The following is an 18,942-nucleotide window of genomic DNA, read 5'->3' on the forward strand; positions in this document are numbered from 1 at the left end:
CTAACAGAAACACACCGCGTCAGTGACGTCATCATCATGTCTCGCAAGCCTCTCGACACACCAACAAATCTAATGCACTTTTTTTGCATTCTAATGTGCAGGTTTCTTTAAATTCAACGACTATTCGAAATTCAAATAGTTATTTGACAGCCCTAGTAGACCACTCGTGCGGCTCACCAGAATCCTCTTCAGGAGGTTCAAGGCAATGGGGTTTTCTGCTGTCCACAAGCCCACCAGATGTCGACTCAGCTGTCTGTGAGAGAAAGGGGATTATCAGTGTAAGAAGTCAGTGATGTCCTGCAGTGTAACTGTAACTGTGATGTCCTACAGTGTAACTGTAACTGTGATGTCCTACAGTGTAACTGTGATGTCCTGCAGTGTAACTGTAACTGTGATGTCCTACAGTGTAACTGTGATGTCCTGCAGTGTAACTGTGATGTCCTGCAGTGTAACTGTGATGTCCTGCAGTGTAACTGTAACTGTGATGTCCTGCAGTGTAACTGTGATGTCCTGCAGTGTAACTGTAACTGTGATGTCCTACAGTGTAACTGTGATGTCCTGCAGTGTAACTGTAACTGTGATGTCCTGCAGTGTAACTGTAACTGTGATGTCCTGCAGTGTAACTGTAACTGTGATGTCCTGCAGTGTAACTGTGATGCCCTGCAGTGTAACTGTGATGTCCTGCAGTGTAACTGTAACTGTGATGTCCTACAGTGTAACTGTGATATCCTGCAGTGTAACTGTGCTGTCCTGCAGTGTAACTGTGATGTCCTGCAGTGTAACTGTGATGTCCTGCAGTGTAACTGTAACTGTGATGTCCTGCAGTGTAACTGTGATGTCCTGCAGTGTAACTGTGCTGTCCTGCAGTGTAACTGTGATATCCTGCAGTGTAACTGTGATGTCCTGCAGTGTAACTGTGATGTCCTGCAGTGTAACTGTGAAGTCCTGCAGTGTAACTGTAACTGTGATGTCCTGCAGTGTAACTGTGAAGTCCTGCAGTGTAACTGTAACTGTGATGTCATGCAGTGTAACTGTAACTGTGATGTCCTGCAATGTAACTGTGATATCCTGCAGTGTAACTGTGATGTCCTGCAGTGTAACTGTAACTGTGATGTCATGCAGTGTAACTGTAACTGTGATGTCCTGCAGTGTAACTGTGATATCCTGCAGTGTAACTGTGATATCCTGCAGTGTAACTGTGATGTCCTGCAGTGTAACTGTGAAGTCCTGCAGTGTAACTGTAACTGTGAAGTCCTGCAGTGTAACTGTGATATCCTGCAGTGTAACTGTGATGTCCTGCAGTGTAACTGTGATGTCCTGCAGTGTAACTGTGATGTCCTGCAGTGTAACTGTGATGTCCTGCAGTGTAACTGTGATGATGTAAGAGGTCAGTAATCGCCTGTAGTGGACTGTGATGACCTGACCTGTTGGTGAGCATCCGCTGGTCAGCACTGACGGTGAACATGGAGGTGTGGAGGTGTCTGGGTAAAGCTCCTTCGCTCAGGGCCAGATCCTGCATCTTAGTGGCAATCTCCTTATCTCCTTCCTGACACACACACAAACACTTAAATAGACTTATAGGGAACACAGACAAACACGCGAAAAGAACAGCAGGTCTCACCTCAATGATGGCCTTCATGATCAGACCAGCTCCTTTCACGATGGCCATGGAGGGATGCTGTGGAGAAACAAAAATATACACATCAAGGGCGCATTAAATAGACCAAAAGTGACAATAAATGCTGTTCTTTTCAACTTTCTATTCATCAAAGAAACCATAAAATGTATCAGTTTCCACAGAAATCTGTTTTCAAGACTGTTTTTAACTATATTTTTTATCAAATAAACACAGCTATGAGCAGAAGAGACTCTTTCAGAAACATGAACACATCTTCTGAACCCTGAACTCTGAGCCATAGAGACATTAGTGTGTATGAAAGCTGCAGCTCCAGACCTGGAAGAGCTTGAAGAGCGTGCGCCCGTGTGACGCCGCCATCTCCAGCAACATGTCAAACTGCTGGCCCTCTGTGGTCTCGCTGTACGGTGCGCAGAGGGCAAAGGTCAGGAAATCCAGCAGAGAGCTGATCACTAACGCCCCGGTGCCCTGATCCTGAGGACACACATAAACTGAGTCAAGTGCTCAATGACACATTCACTCACTGACACTCTCTCTCTCTCTCACTCTCTCACTCTCTCTCTCTCACACTCACTCACCACATTGCTGATGAACTTCTCCAGCAGGTTTTCCAGGAACTTCTTTGAGGAGAGCAGAGAGGCCTTATTCAGCTGCTCCTGCCGCAGGTCGTAATCATCGTGCATCGGCTACAGAAACACACGTCACGATCTGAGCATTAATGTCAATTTGTCACGCTTTAAACATCATACTTACACACATAAGAGCACAGAGCATGTCTATGGCTGCGTGCGTTACACCGTTGTTGTTCCTCTTCAGAGCTTTTACAGTTTTTACTCCCAACTTCTCTCTGAACCTGCAACAGAAAAATCAAGAAATTGACAAATACAAAAAAAATGTTACATATAATATTCACATATTTATAATATTATATTTGTAAAATTATATATGGCCCAGAAAAATAAAACAATGAAGATAGATAGGTGGACAGATAGAAACACTAAATTGCCAAAAGTTTTGGGACGTCTGCCTTTACATGCACATTAACTTTAATGACATCCCATTCCTGATCTATAGGTTTTAATATGAAGTTAATCTTCTGCCAACTGCCATACCCAGACTCATATATCAGATTGACAGACAGAGAAAGCATGATTCGTCACTCAAGGGAACACGTCTCCACTGCGCCCCAAGCTTTACGCCACTGCATCCCACGCTTTACTCCACTGCACCCCATATCCCACGGCTTACGCCACTGCATCCAATGCTTCACACCATTGTGTCCCACGCTTAATGCCACTGCATCCAACGTTTTACTCCACTGCATCTCATGCTTTACGCCACTGCACCCCACGCTTTACACATCCCACGCTTTACACCACTGCATCCCACACTTTAAGCCACTGCACCCCACGCTTTACACCACTGCAACCCATGCTTTACATCACTGCACTCCACGCTTCACACCACTGCACCCACGCTTTACACCACTGCACCCACGCTTTACATCACTCCATCCCACACTTTACTCCACTGCACCCCACGCTTTACACCATCCCACGCTTTACACCACTGCATCCCACGCTTTACATCACTGCATCCCACACTTTACACCACTGCACCCCACACTTTACACCACTGCATCCCACACTTTATGCCACTGCCCTCCACGCTTTACACCACTGCACCCCACACTTTACACCACTGCATCCCACACTTTATGCCACTGCCCTCCACGCTTTACACCACTGCACCCCACACTTTACACCACTGCATTCCACACTACACCACTGCACCCCACACTTTACACCACTGCATCCCACACTTTATGCCACTGCCCTCCACGCTTTACACCACTGCATCCCACACTTTACACCACCGCATTCCACGCTTTACACCACTGCACCCCACGCTTTACACCACTGCACCCCACGCTTTACACCACTGCACCCCACACTTTACACCACTGCACTCCACACTTTACACCACTGCACTCCACGCTTTACACCACTGCACTCCACACTTTACACCATTGCACCCCACGCTTTACACCACTTCACCCCACGCTTTACACCACTGCATCCCACACTTTATGCCACTGCCCTCCACGCTTTACACCACTGCACCCCACGCTTTACACCACTGCACTCCACGCTTTACACCACTTCACCCCACGCTTTACACCACTGCACCCCACGCTTTACACCACTGCACTCCACGCTTTACACCACTGCACTCCACGCTTTACACCACTGCACCCCACACTTTACACCACTGCACTCCACACTTTACACCACTGCACTCCACGCTTTACACCACTGCACCCCACGCTTTACACCACTGCACTCCACGCTTTACACCACTGCATCCCACACTTTACACCACTGCACTCCACACTTTACACCACTGCACTCCACGCTTTACACCACTGCACCCCACGCTTTACACCACTGCACTCCACGCTTTACACCACTGCACCCCACACTTTACACCACTGCACTCCACACTTTACACCACTGCACTCCACGCTTTACACCACTGCACCCCACGCTTTACACCACTGCACTCCACACTTTACACCACTGCACTCCACGCTTTACACCACTGCACCCCACGCTTTACACCACTGCACTCCACGCTTTACACCACTTCACCCCACACTTTACACCACTGCACTCCACGCTTTACACCACTGCACTCCACGCTTTACACCACTGCACCCCACGCTTTACACCACTGCACCCCACACTTTACACCACTGCACTCCACGCTTTACACCACTGCACTCCACGCTTTACACCACTGCACCCCACGCTTTACACCACTGCACTCCACGCTTTACACCACTGCACCCCACGCTTTACACCACTGCACCCCACACTTTACACCACTGCACTCCACACTTTACACCACTGCACTCCACGCTTTACACCACTGCACTCCACGCTTTACACCACTGCACCCCACGCTTTACACCACTGCACTCCACGCTTTACACCACTTCACCCCACGCTTTACACCACTGCATCCCACACTTTATGCCACTGCCCTCCACGCTTTACTCCACTGCACCCCACGCTTTACACCACTGCACTCCACGCTTTACACCACTGCACCCCACACTTTACACCACTGCACCCCACACTTTACACCACTGTATCCCACACTTTACGCCACTGTTCTTGAGCTAATATGAAGGCCACAGAAGTTTAGAGGTCTTAGGGAACGTTGTTCCCAATTACTTCCACTTTGTTATATACCACTAACAGTTGACCGTGGAATATTTAGTATTGAGAAAATTTCCCAAATGGACTTATTGCACAGGTGGCAACCAATCACGGTCCAACGTGTGAGTTCACGGAGCTCTTGAGAGTGACCCATTCTTTCACAGATGTGTGTAGTAGCGTTTGCATGCCTAGTGCTTGATTAATACAACTGTGGCCATGGAAGTGAGTGGAACACCTGAATTCAATGATTTGGAGGGGTGTCCCAATACTTTTGGCAATATAGTATAGATGGAGAGAGAGAGAGAGAGAGAGAGAGAGAGAGAGAGAGAGAGAGAGAGAGAGAGATATTTCTGGTAGTCCATTCAATATTTGCATGGTTCTAAACAAATACTGAATGAATTGTAGATGTATAAATAGAGGACAGGAACACAACTAGTCCATTCATACATCTCAGTGACCCAGAGAAACACAATAGATTTATGACAGTTTCATGACAGTTGAGAGAAAGAGAAGAAAACAGGTGTAAAGCATTTAAAAAGGGCAAATGTAAAACAGCAAGACAGATGTGGATTTCCTTAAAATGGTTTCAGATAGGAAGGCCGATGGAGAGACAGATGGACGGATGAGAGAAAGAAAGGGTACACTGAGATATATGGATAATATTTACATTGCAGGTTCGAGTCCACCCATGGGACCAGACCTTAGAACAACAGAGGGGTTTCATTACAGCCCAGACAAAAATGTGCAGATACAGAGAAGGGCAACGTGAGTGTGAACCGAGAGGATACGGTGAATAATAAAGCAGGAGTCGATCCGACTAAACACACGATTATAGCTGTCTCTGCTCAACACTGCATTAATCTAAATCATCTAAACGCAATACAGACGGATTGATCTGGTGTGTGAATGCAGATAGTTGGTGTTTGTGTATCTCTGCAGCAGAGGTGTGGGACGAGCCGTACTTCGGGAGCTGTGTGAAGGCCTGGAAACCGGCTTTGGATGCCACGAGTCTCCTGATGGCCTGAAACTGAGCCTCCAGCTCCACGTTCGGCCCGGGCAGATCCACATCCTGAGACAGCAGAGCCAGAACTGCGTTGCTGATCAGCTTCTCTTTATTCTCTGAGAAAAGACCCTGTAACACACAGAGCAGAAGGACGGGTCACACTGAAACCCAGTGAACACACACACAGAGAGAGAGAGAGCCATGGGAACACACTCACGTCCTGAGTGACGGCATGCAACACACCACTGTACGAGATGTTGGCGTTGAATCTGAACACGGCATCTGCAAAATTGCCATCTAGAATAAAGAACAAAAACATTAGATATACATTTTTAGCTAACTGTGTTCTGAAATACATAGCTTAGACAGTCACCTCTGATTACAGATCACTCTAAATTGTAATGTGAACATGCATTTTCTGTAAAGCTACATTGAAACGACATGTATAGGCCATTTTGTGAGATGTAAACAACACTGGTCCAAAAGCACTTTTGTTTCAGTTTTTTAACACTACAAATGTGTTGGAATAAAACACAACCAACAGAACATGCACAACTGAACCGAAAAGGTAAACACATCTTTAAGATGTTTTATTTACATTTGAAATAAAGAAACCATTTACAAACTGAAACAGGAAGTGTTTCTGGACAAGTGTTGTTTACATCTTGCAAAATGGTCTATTAAATATATGTGAATTGAATTAAATTATTCAAAGTGAATGTGTTTCAGAGCTAAAATGAAAAAAAAAAACAATGATGGCAGTTGGAATTATTATTTGTAAACTAAACATTTATTTACTTAAGTTTTTAGTTTGTTTTAATTCTCCCTTTTATCATAGCTGCCATTTTTGGTGATCAAAGCTGAATTTAGCATCATTACTCCAGTCTTCAGTGTCACATGATCCTTCAGAAATCACTCTAATATGAGGATCTGATGCTCAAGAAACATTTATGATTATTATCAGTGTTGGACACAGCTGTGCTTCTTCAGATGTGTGTAAATGTCATAAATTGTATTTTCAGGATTCTTTGATGAATGGAAAGTTCAAAAGAACAGTTTTTTTTTTTATTTACACCACCCTCTTACTGATACTGACCTCAAACGTTTACATGACTATGAGTGTAAATAAACGTATTCTGTATACTCGCACACACACATGTAAATATCAATGTTCAGCCCTCCTGCTATTAACAGCAGCACTAAAGCCGATGACAGCTGAGGTTTGTGCATGAGTGAGTGTGTGTGTGTGTGTGTGTGTGTGTGTGTGTGTCGTACTGGGTGGCGCGGCGAGGAATCTGAGGTGAAGACTCTCCACCTCCTCGTCCACAGGAGTGCTGGTCAGACCCCAGCGCTGACCCCGACGCGAGCTCGCCATCTTCACACACACATCCCTGTTCCCAGACGCACGCACACTGTCCAGCAGACTCGCCAGCAGAGAGTCCCTGCAAACACACACACACACACACACGTCAAACACACACTGACATCAGGAGAGCAGAGCAGAGTCCCTGCACACACACACACACACACACACACACACACACACCTGTCAGTGGAGCAGTACTTCCGGATCTGACCGCGGATGAACTCCATGCTGAAGACTTGAGGATTCTCCGCATCACAGATCAGAGCAAAGACCTGCACACACACACTCCCCGTCAGCACATTCAGGTTACAATAGAAATACACTTTTGACTGACCGCCCGACTAGAGTGTCTAGAGTGTGTGTGTGTGTGTGTGTGTGTGTCCGGTCACCTCTCCGAAGGGTTTAACGGTGACGATGTTGTAGGACGCGGGGTCTCTCTCCACCAGACACGTCTCAGTGAGGGCCAGGATCCTCTTCACCGGCTCCTGATCACACAACCACCAGTCAGATCACCAGAACGCAGGTGACATCACTAGCCTGAGTGTGTTCGGCGGCTCATCTTACCCCGTGCCGTGGCGTGAGCTTCTGCACGATAAACTCCGTGAGCGAGGTGATGCACTCGTCTGCGCTGTACTTGCCCAGGCGCTCGGACACGAAGCTCTCGAACAGCAGCGGCTCCTTCCGCAGACGCAGCGTGAGGCCGATGAAGCTGCCGGCGTGCTCGATCGCACTGCGGATGATGTCATCTCGGTGCTCCGACGCAAACAGGTGCTGAGAGAGAGAGAGAGAGAGTCAGTGTGTGCGTGTGTGTGTGAGTGTGTGAGAGAGAGAGAGAGACAGCGTGTGTGTGTGAGAGAGAGAGAGAGTCAGTGTGTGTGTGTGTGTGTGTGAGAGAGAGAGAGAGTCAGTGTGTGCGTGTGTGTGTGAGTGTGTGAGAGAGAGAGAGAGACAGCGTGTGTGTGTGAGAGAGAGAGAGAGTCAGTGTGTGTGTGTGTGTGTGTGAGAGAGAGAGAGAGTCAGTGTGTGTGTGTGAGAGAGAGAGAGAGTCAGTGTGTGCGTGTGTGTGTGAGTGTGTGAGAGAGAGAGAGAGACAGCGTGTGTGTGTGTGAGAGAGAGAGAGAGTCAGTGTGTGCGTGTGTGTGTGTGTGTGTGAGAGAGAGAGAGAGACACACACCAGCCTGCCGAAGCCCCCGTACAGCACACAGAATCCGCCCTGGTAGTCGGACACCTCCACGAAGCCCTCCACACAGCGGTAGTCGTACGAGCACAGCACACGGTTGGTCTGCGGGTCGATCTGATCGATGCCGCCCGGAGTCACCTCCAGACACACACTCTTCCTCGTGTCGCTCCAGTGGTGCTTGAAGCAGTTGTAGCGCTGAGGACACACACACACACACACACACACACACTGAGTTTCACAGTAGAGGAGCTACAGAAGCTGAAGGACATCAGGGGTGAAGATGATGGTTTCTCATTTGAAGAGTTTTTGTTACTTTTTAATTTTATTTACCTTTAAATTATAAATTTTGATCAAATAAAAAGTAAATATAAATTTAAGGACATTCCTCACATTCATTCAACTTTTAAATTCAAAATAACTCCTAATTGTAAGCATAACCCTGTTAATATCTGATGTTAATATCTCACAGCTGTAATATAAGAGGATATCGGGCGTTGGGCTGTATATGGAGCAGACGAGCTGTCCGCTGGGTCCTACAGTCAGGTGTGCATTCAGACACACGTGTACACATTAGAAAACACTTTTTTGGTCAAGTTTCAGCATTTTTAGGTTTGTGTACATCAACTGAAGCATTTCTCTCATCTCTAACAGCGTTAAATTCCCCACGAGGGAAGGATATGTTACGCTTTAAGTTTCAACCACAACTCCTCGAATCTATTTAACTCAAAATGAGTTTGGGGTCAAAGCGCCCGGAGAGAAGGATGAGCACAGGGTGGCTCAGTGATCATGCACTGGGAAGGAGGACATCGCCTGGGCACTGAGCGCTCAACAAGGGCATGTGCTTGGAATCAATTGAACAAATAGTTATCATTTATTTCTAAAAATTCTCCTTTTTCTTCAGCGGTGACGTAATGTTGTTCATATTAACAGTTTCCAGCATTTCGGTAATAAAGTTGTCCAGATTTAAAGTGTGTTCACTAGCTTTACAGTGCCTGGCAGGGGTCAAACAGCTCTTAGAAAACGACTTTTGGATTGATCCCCTCTTATAAACTTGGATAGGAATTGTGCAACCGGTGAGTGTCAAAAAACAAACTGTGTGTGTGAGATCCGGCTGTGTGTGTGTGAAAAAACACTACATGTACAGAGGAAGTTCTGAGTGACACAGCATCATTCCAGGATCAGGAGGGATTATACTCACTCTCCCCGTGATCTTTCCCTCCGAGAAGTCCGTCCGGAACCGCTGAGGAGCAGACAGACACAACAGCAGCATTACAGAGGAGAGTCAGGGATGAAGAGGAGTGATGAAGAGGAGTGATGAAGAGGAGTGATGAGGAAGAGGAGTGATGAAGAGGAGTGATGAAGAGGATGAGGAAGAGGAGTGATGAGGAAGAGGAGTGATGAAGAGGAGTGATGAAGAGTGATGTAGTGATGAAGAGGAGTGATGAGGAAGAGGAGTGATGAAGAGGATGAAGAGTCGTCTCACCAGGGCTTCGGTCAGGAGCTCGGTCCGGTGTTCAGTGGAGAACTTCAGCGTCTCCGACTTCTTCCCGCTGCCCTTCCGGAAGGTGAGATTAAACTCTGAACCCTGACCTTTACCAGCCGGAGCGAGGCCACAGATGTCCCCATACGGCCACTGCACACACACACACACACACACACACACACACACAACAGAGGTTTTGTTTGCATAATGGTTGTTATTATTAAAACGAATAAAAACAAAACATTAATAATAATAATAATAATATTATCAATAATAAATTATTATAATTTTTTGTCTGATTTTGTAATAACTGTGCTGTAATTATGATGTGACGCACACATGTAAGCAGCAGTACCTGGTTTGTAACCTCTAGGGTGGTGGGATTGTATGTGGTGATGCCATGAGTCCCGACGGAGAACACACGCTTGTACCTGAAAACACACACACACACACACACACACACACACACACACACACAGGCTTTACTGCATCAAACTTCATAGTGAAACAAACCATTTTATAATGATGATAATAGTGTCATCTGTCTAATTCAGCAGCAGCGCAGTGTCTAATCAGAGCTCAGTGTGTGTGTGTGTGAGAAACCCTATTCAAAGCACATTTCTGTAAATCTGTTCATCAGTTCATCAGGCACAATCTTCACTTGGACTTACAATGTGTGAATGTCTTGTATGGGAACTACAGTAATCCTGAACAAACACACTGTTCAAGATGCTTGAGGAGGAGCACGCGTGACAAAAACATGATAAAACACAAGAAAAAAACTAAAAACCAAAACGATAACTTTCTTCCAAAACCGTATTGTGACCGATAATGAGTTGTGTTTATGCCAGAGCCTCATCCGCTACAGCAGACGTGAACACAGCAGTGATAACAGGTGGCATGATGAAGATACCGTATAACACTGAGCTCGACTAGAGCGGCACGTTATCATTGCAGAAACAAAAACATTGATTTACATCGTCCAATATTTAGAGTAGACGTTTGAGTGTTAACTTGTCAGTTTACAGTATATAGATGATTTTCTGCAGTATAGACCCCTTTAGCGTCACAGTTTCGTCACGGCGCTAGCTGGAGGCAAAACAAAGTGAAAACTGGAGGCGGCCAATACAAAACAGCACAGATTCGGCTACATAATAAGGAGCTTTAATAATTGTTACTATTATTAAATGTCATCTTGTTGTGTTGTTCGGTGCAAGAATTGATGAAAAATGAATATGCTGTATCTGGAACTTTTATTTCTAGAAAATATTCACATCATTAAAATCGCACTGTAATGTCACTCTTTACATTGTCGTGGTCTCGGCGCTGACTCGGCAGAACTGCGGATCGTACACACAAGTCTTGCACAGGACCATATAGACATCTAAAGATTTATACGCCCTCAGTTTCTCTTTACGATCGGTTTCTCTATAAGGTAGGTGTAGAAGTCAGGCCACTCACCCGAGGGAACGTACGTTAATCCCGTCAGATCGTCCATCATTGAGTGAGCGTGTAGACGGCTACGGGTCGGCCAATCTGGTTCTGTCCGTTAAAAGATAACTTTTGGAAATAACAATCGCGGGCCTGGACACTGAGTGACCTTAAACATAAAGATAATATCGGATTTTCTCCAGTCATTGTTAAAAAACAAGCTAACAATCCTTGCTAACGAGCGTTAGTGAAGCGGCCAGAGGGATCTTTCTGCCTCCACCTAAGCTCCGCCCACAAAAAAACTTCACCATGTTTATCAACTGAAAAAGGGTCTATATATGGATGATATTCTGGTGTATATAGATCAGAATATAGATGATATTCTGCTGTATATAGACGCCAATATTGAGTATATAGATGATCAGAATATAGATGATATTATGCTGTATATAGACGACAGTATTGAGTATATAGATGATCAGAATATAGATGATATTATGCTGTATATAGACGCCAATATTGAGTATATAGATGATCAGAATATAGATGATATTATGCTGTATATAGACGACAGTATTCAGTATATAGATGATCAGAATATAGATGATATTATGCTGTATATAGACGACAGTATTGAGTATATAGATGATCAGAATATAGATGATATTATGCTGTATATAGACGACAGTATTGAGTATATAGATGATCAGAATATAGATGATATTATGCTGTATATAGACGACAGTATTGAGTATATAGATGATCGGAGTATAGATGATATTATGCTGTATATAGACGACAATATTGAGTATATAGATGATCGGAGTATAGATGATATTATGCTGTATATAGACGACACTATTGAGTATATAGATGATCAGAATATAGATGATATTATGCTGTATATAGACGACACTATTGAGTATATAGATGATCAGAATATAGATGATATTTTGCTGTATATAGACGACAGTATTCAGTATATAGATGATCAGAATATAGATGATATTATGCTGTATATAGACGACAGTATTGAGTATATAGATGATCAGAATATAGATGATATTATGCTGTATATAGACGACAGTATTGAGTATATAGATGATCAGAATATAGATGATACTATGCTGTATATAGACGACAGTATTGAGTATATAGATGATCAGAATATAGATGATATTATGCTGTATATAGACGACAGTATTGAGTATATAGATGATCAGAATATAGATGATACTATGCTGTATATAGACGACACTATTGAGTATATAGATGATCAGAATATAGATGATATTTTGCTGTATATAGACGACAGTATTCAGTATATAGATGATCAGAATATAGATGATATTATGCTGTATATAGACGACAATATTGAGTATATAGATGATCGGAGTATAGATGATATTATGCTGTATATAGACGACACTATTGAGTATATAGATGATCAGAATATAGATGATATTTTGCTGTATATAGACGACAGTATTGAGTATATAGATGATCAGAATATAGATGATATTTTGCTGTATATAGACGACACTATTGAGTATATACATGATCGGAATATAGATGATATTATGCTGTATATAGACGACACTATTGAGTATATAGATGATCAGAATATAGATGATATTTTGCTGTATATAGACGACAGTATTGAGTATATAGATGATCAGAATATAGATGATATTTTGCTGTATATAGACGACACTATTGAGTATATACATGATCGGAATATAGATGATATTATGCTGTATATAGACGACACTATTGAGTATATAGATGATCGGAGTATAGATGATATTATGCTGTATATAGACGACAATATTGAGTATATAGATGATCAGAATATAGATGATATTATGCTGTATATAGACGACAATATTGAGTATATAGATGATCAGAATATAGATGATATTATGCTGTATATAGACGACAGTATTGAGTATATAGATGATCAGAATATAGATGATATTCTGCTGTATATAGACGACAGTATTGAGTATATAGATGATCAGAATATAGATGATATTATGCTGTATATAGACGACAGTATTGAGTATATAGATGATCGGAATATAGATGATATTATGCTGTATATAGACGACACTATTGAGTATATAGATGATCAGAATATAGATGATACTATGCTGTATATAGACGACAGTATTGAGTATATAGATGATCAGAATATAGATGATATTATGCTGTATATAGACGACAGTATTGAGTATATAGATGATCGGAATATAGATGATATTATGCTGTATATAGACGACAATATTGAGTATATAGATGATCAGAATATAGATGATATTATGCTGTATATAGACGACACTATTGAGTATATAGATGATCGGAATATAGATGATATTATGCTGTATATAGAAGACAATATTCAGTAAATGGATGATATTCTGCTGTTCTCAACACAAGGCCAGTTCCTTCGTTCTCTGTGAGCTCACAGAAGAAAACAGGCTCGTCACAAGACTGGTTAATTATTCATTGTGTGGCTTTTAACATCTTCCCCTGAATGAGAACATCACACACACACACACTCCCTCCATCACATGACCAGATCCAACAAATGCTCCTGCCATCTGATTCAACCTCTCCAGCTTTCTTTATTTCCACAAGCTGTATCTTCACAGAAAGCTCAACTCCTGTATGATATAAAAAATAATGTATTTTTTTGGTAATGCATGACTGAACTCCAATTGCTGAATTAAACATGGAATTAGGAAATGTTTTTGCACGATAAACATCGTTTCACACACTGTTAAATATAGTATCCTGCACTACGACAGTTTTCCATACTAGAGGTTTACATGAAGCTAAAGCACATGAAGACACTGAAATCAGGAACTGAAAGAAAGTGTTTCACACTCTTGGCCACAGTGTGTAACCAGTACTGTCTGAGACAGAGAAAAGCCTAAAGTGTGTAACCGAGCAGCGCTGAGATTTCTGTGTACATAGACAAATTCGTAGATTTTAGAGTTCAGCTCATGAAAAATGCCCCCATTGAAAACAAGTGTATGTTACAAAACCAAAACATAACGTATAATTCTTCCAGTTATTTTTTATGTACTAATAAAAAGTAATTACAGAATTCATATGAGCACAATACAATGTACACACAGTATCCCTGGGTGAAGTTAAGATGTTCTGCATCAATAACACTCATGGCATATTGCATAAGAGGAGTGGAACTGAGCCTGGAGAGATAATGGACCCTGAAAGCCTTCACAGGTAAAGTACAGTAACAGTACAGTGAAAGTACAGTAACAGTACAGTGAAAGTACAGTAACCCAGAGTCGTGTCCGACTATACAGGATGATCTGCTCCATCATCAGAGCTCCCTTTACTTTCGATTCAAGCCTCTATGTTTGTTTCAGGTACAGGACACATATTTTACTTTTCTTTTATAAGGGAAACTGATATCTGACCATCTGCCCCAAACCAACCAGCTCTTTCCCATAATCTGACATACTAAAATGATGACAACATGGTTGCTACAATCTCAGGGCAGGATGAGTCCCAGGGTTTCTGTCCATACTAAGAAAGTCAGTGAGATCCAAAAGATCTCAATTTTTTTTTTGCATTTTTGCAGAAGAAAGTCCTACGGGTTTGGAAAGACATGAATGAGAGTAAATGATGACAGAATGATAATTTTTTGATACACTAGCACTTAATAATATCTACTACTATCTTCCTGACAACTAGAGCTGCACGATCCATGCGATCTGATTCCTATATGACAGTGTTTCGGCTCAGTGTATGAAACCCTTAGACAGGGGTCAGGGGTGACCACAGTGAACTCTCAGATTCAGAGAGAGCCGTTGTCATTACAGTATGACACACTGGGTCACATTTACTATTATCACTAAGCATACGTGTTGCGTATGAGCAAATCACGATTCATCAAAAACGCTTGTATTAAAATGTATCCTAAATTGACATAAAAATGTATATTAGAACAGGCTTGTAGTGGATAAAAGCAGGATGACAAATAACCGTGATTAAACTAAACTACATCTCTACTCCGCATATACGCTCTCTGTGGGCACTACTGTCCGACTGCGGGTCGAGCTGAACGCCGCTAGTGCCGTTTCAGTGCCTGTCTGTGTGTATGACCGAAACGCACTTACTTGCCCCTCCAGGAGTGTTTGGTTGTGTAGAAACAGGCCAAGTCTCGGTTGTCTTTGAGGACGTTCATCTTCAGACAGCGCCTGTGAAAAGAGAAGAGCAGATTCACGTCTGCAACTCATTTACTTCCTGATTAAAGATGACAAAGGCCAGGTTTATGATCGCGTATACAAGCTGTCATGGGGGAATCTGGAAAGACATCTAGCAGTTTCTCGTAGTGAGAGGACGACAGTGACACGGTGGACTAGACATCACTAGATGCTCACAGATCATTTAAAAAGTTACAGATTCACTCAAACATCATCAGGGTCCAAACACTCAAGACTTTTATTCATCTTCAAAAATGAATGATTTTTTTGTTCATCCAATGAATGACAGTCGAGTGAACACAGAGTCCGCTGAGGTCCGGACTCGGCCCGGATACACACACACTCCTCTCAGACTCGCAGAAATAAGGACATACACTGAGACTGTGCTGAAACTCCTGGAGTAACTCCACACAGTTGGTGTGTGTGTGTGTGCTGTGTGTTTACTGCAGAAAAACAGCACGTACACACACATTCATTTAGAAATATAATACAGACTCTTCCACCATGGTTTTCTTAATTATGCATTTAAGTTTAAGTTTGATATTTAGAGTTGATTCAGTGGAGATCTGAGAACACTGAAGCAGAGACGCACGATATATCAGGATTGGTCGTTATCGTTATCAGCCCAATAAAAAAAAATTGGCCAATATATTAAAGCAATAAATTATGTATTATTTCCCTCAAATGAGAGAATGCGCACTGTTCATCATAGACTGAAATATGATTGATCACTTCAAAAAGGAAAATACAGTGAAGTGCAACAGTTTAGTCTGTCATATCGGCTACATAACATTATAATGAGATCATAACAGTGTGTTTGGGACATGGATTTTAATGGTGAGACTTAAAAAATTATATAAAAAGTTGGATTTAGATTTAGCGGCCAATATATCGGTTATTTGCTTTATCGGTATCAGCCGAAATGTTCGTCTCGGTGCGTCCCTGATTCCTACACAGAAGCGCTGAGTAAAGAAAGCTTTCATCACTGTGTTGCAGGAGCCCGTGATGATCCGGTAAACATCCCCCAGCACACTGACACACACTCCACACTGACACACACTCCACACTGACACACACTCCACACTGACACACACTCCACACTGACACACACTCCACACTGACACACACTCCACACTGACACACACTCCACACTGACACACACTCCACACTGACACACACTCCACACTGACACACACTCCACACTGACACACACTCCACACTGACACACACTCCACACGGACACACACTCCACACTGACACACACTCCACACTGACACACACACTCCACACTGACACACACTCCACACTGACACACACTCCACACTGACACACACTCCACACTGACACACACTCCACACTGACACACACTCCACACTGACACACACACTCCACACTGACACACACTCCACACTGACACACACTCCACACTGACACACACTCCACACTGACACACACTCCACACTCCACACTGACACACACTCCACACTGACACACACTCCACACTGACACACACTCCACACTGACACACACTCCACACTGACACACACTCCACACTGACACACACTCCACACTGACACACACTCCACACTCCACACTGACACACACTCCACACTGACACACACTCCACACTGACACACACTCCACACTGACACACACTCCACACGGACACACACTCCACACTGACACACACTCCACACTGACACACACACTCCACACTGACACACACTCCACACTGACACACACTCCACACTGACACACACTCCACACTGACACACACTCCACACTGACACACACTCCACACTGACACACACTCCACACTGACACACACTCCACACTGACACACACTCCACACTCCACACTGACACACACTCCACACTGACACACACTCCACACTCCACACTGACACACACTCCACACTGACACACACTCCACACTGACACACACTCCACACTGACACACACTCCACACTCAAACTAGTGTCCTGAGCCAGAAGCCATGGAAAAACACTGAGGCTTTATGGGTAATTCTGACAAGTGAAAACACGGATGTAAAATTGTAAAATTGATGAAAATTTTTGATCATGCAAATCACTTTGTGCCATCCATAAAAGTAGGTTATGATGAGTTTCGAGAAAAAGGCACGTAAACATGCGATGGGAGGAAAGGGAAGCGAGGGTCATGTTCACTGAGAGCCACAGCTCACACAGACGAGGACACGGGAAGAGGTGCTGATCTGTGAACCGTGTTGAACATGAATGTCTCTGTCAGCAACACCGGCTCCTTCCTTCCTCTCCTCAGCCCAACACTGAACCCGTACAGCAGCTCAGGACTCCTGACTCGCCGTATCGGCTAAAGCTAATCGCTCATCAGTCCACCGCCACTCCTAACACTAAACCCGTACAGCAGCTCAGGGCTCCTGACTCGCCGTATCGGCTAAAGCTAATCGTTCATCAGTCCATCGCCGCTCCTAACACTGAACCCGTACAGCAGCTCAGGACTCCTGACTCGCCGTATCGGCTAAAGCTAATCGCTCATCAGTCCACCGCCGCTCCTAACACTGAACCCGTACAGCAGCTCAGGACTCCTGACTCGCCGTATCGGCTAAAGCTAATCGCTCATCAGTCCACCGCCACTCCTAACACTGAACCCGTACAGCAGCTCAGGACTCCTGACTCGCCGTATCGGCTAAAGCTAATCGTTCACAGTCCACCGCCGCTCCTAACACTGAACCCGTACAGCAGCTCAGGACTCCTGACTCGCCGTATCGGCTAAAGCTAATCGTTCATCAGTCCATCGCCGCTCCTAACACTGAACCCGTACAGCAGCTCAGGACTCCTGACTCGCCGTATCGGCTAAAGCTAATCGCTCATCAGTCCACCGCCACTCCTAACACTGAACCCGTACAGCAGCTCAGGACTCCTGACTCGCCGTATCGGCTAAAGCTAATCGCTCATCAGTCCACCGCCACTCCTAACACTGAACCCGTACAGCAGCTCAGGACTCCTGACTCGCCGTATCGGCTAAAGCTAATCGCTCATCAGTCCACCGCCACTACTAACACTAAACCCGTACAGCAGCTCAGGGCTCCTGACTCGCCGTATCGGCTAAAGCTAATCGCTCATCAGTCCACCGCCACTCCTAACACTGAACCCGTACAGCAGCTCAGGACTCCTGACTCGCCGTATCGGCTAAAGCTAATCGTTCATCAGTCCATCGCCGCTCCTAACACTGAACCCGTACAGCAGCTCAGGACTCCTGACTCGCCGTATCGGCTAAAGCTAATCGCTCATCAGTCCACCGCCACTCCTAACACTGAACCCGTACAGCAGCTCAGGACTCCTGACTCGCCGTATCGGCTAAAGCTAATCGCTCATCAGTCCAC

At 44.1% G+C, this 18,942-nt stretch overlaps 1 protein-coding gene across 4 annotated transcripts in view; it reads right to left on the minus strand.

The window, feature by feature from the left end:
• dnajc13 (dnaJ homolog subfamily C member 13) overlaps positions 1 to 18,942 on the minus strand; it is a 61,911-nt gene that overhangs the window by 35,606 nt on the left and 7,363 nt on the right. For all 4 annotated transcript variants that reach the window (XM_039666388.2, XM_039666387.2, XM_039666386.2 and 1 more), the window contains exons 2-18: positions 15,475 to 15,555; positions 10,248 to 10,323; positions 9,893 to 10,042; positions 9,608 to 9,649; positions 8,404 to 8,604; positions 7,794 to 8,000; positions 7,619 to 7,714; positions 7,410 to 7,501; positions 7,139 to 7,305; positions 6,081 to 6,160; positions 5,823 to 5,992; positions 2,390 to 2,489; positions 2,215 to 2,322; positions 1,955 to 2,110; positions 1,622 to 1,678; positions 1,425 to 1,546; positions 178 to 253 (exon numbers count right to left, since the gene is read on the minus strand). In XM_039666388.2, the coding sequence (XP_039522322.2) occupies positions 178 to 253; positions 1,425 to 1,546; positions 1,622 to 1,678; positions 1,955 to 2,110; positions 2,215 to 2,322; positions 2,390 to 2,489; positions 5,823 to 5,992; positions 6,081 to 6,160; positions 7,139 to 7,305; positions 7,410 to 7,501; positions 7,619 to 7,714; positions 7,794 to 8,000; positions 8,404 to 8,604; positions 9,608 to 9,649; positions 9,893 to 10,042; positions 10,248 to 10,323; positions 15,475 to 15,542 (1,968 nt within the window). In that variant the 5' untranslated portion in view covers positions 15,543 to 15,555. The remainder of the gene's footprint in view (positions 1 to 177; positions 254 to 1,424; positions 1,547 to 1,621; positions 1,679 to 1,954; positions 2,111 to 2,214; positions 2,323 to 2,389; positions 2,490 to 5,822; positions 5,993 to 6,080; positions 6,161 to 7,138; positions 7,306 to 7,409; positions 7,502 to 7,618; positions 7,715 to 7,793; positions 8,001 to 8,403; positions 8,605 to 9,607; positions 9,650 to 9,892; positions 10,043 to 10,247; positions 10,324 to 15,474; positions 15,556 to 18,942) is intronic.

Source organism: Pimephales promelas, chromosome 22, assembly GCF_988280905.1.
Source record: "Pimephales promelas chromosome 22, fPimPro1.hap1.1, whole genome shotgun sequence".
Classification (NCBI taxonomy): Eukaryota; Metazoa; Chordata; class Actinopteri; order Cypriniformes; family Leuciscidae; genus Pimephales; species Pimephales promelas.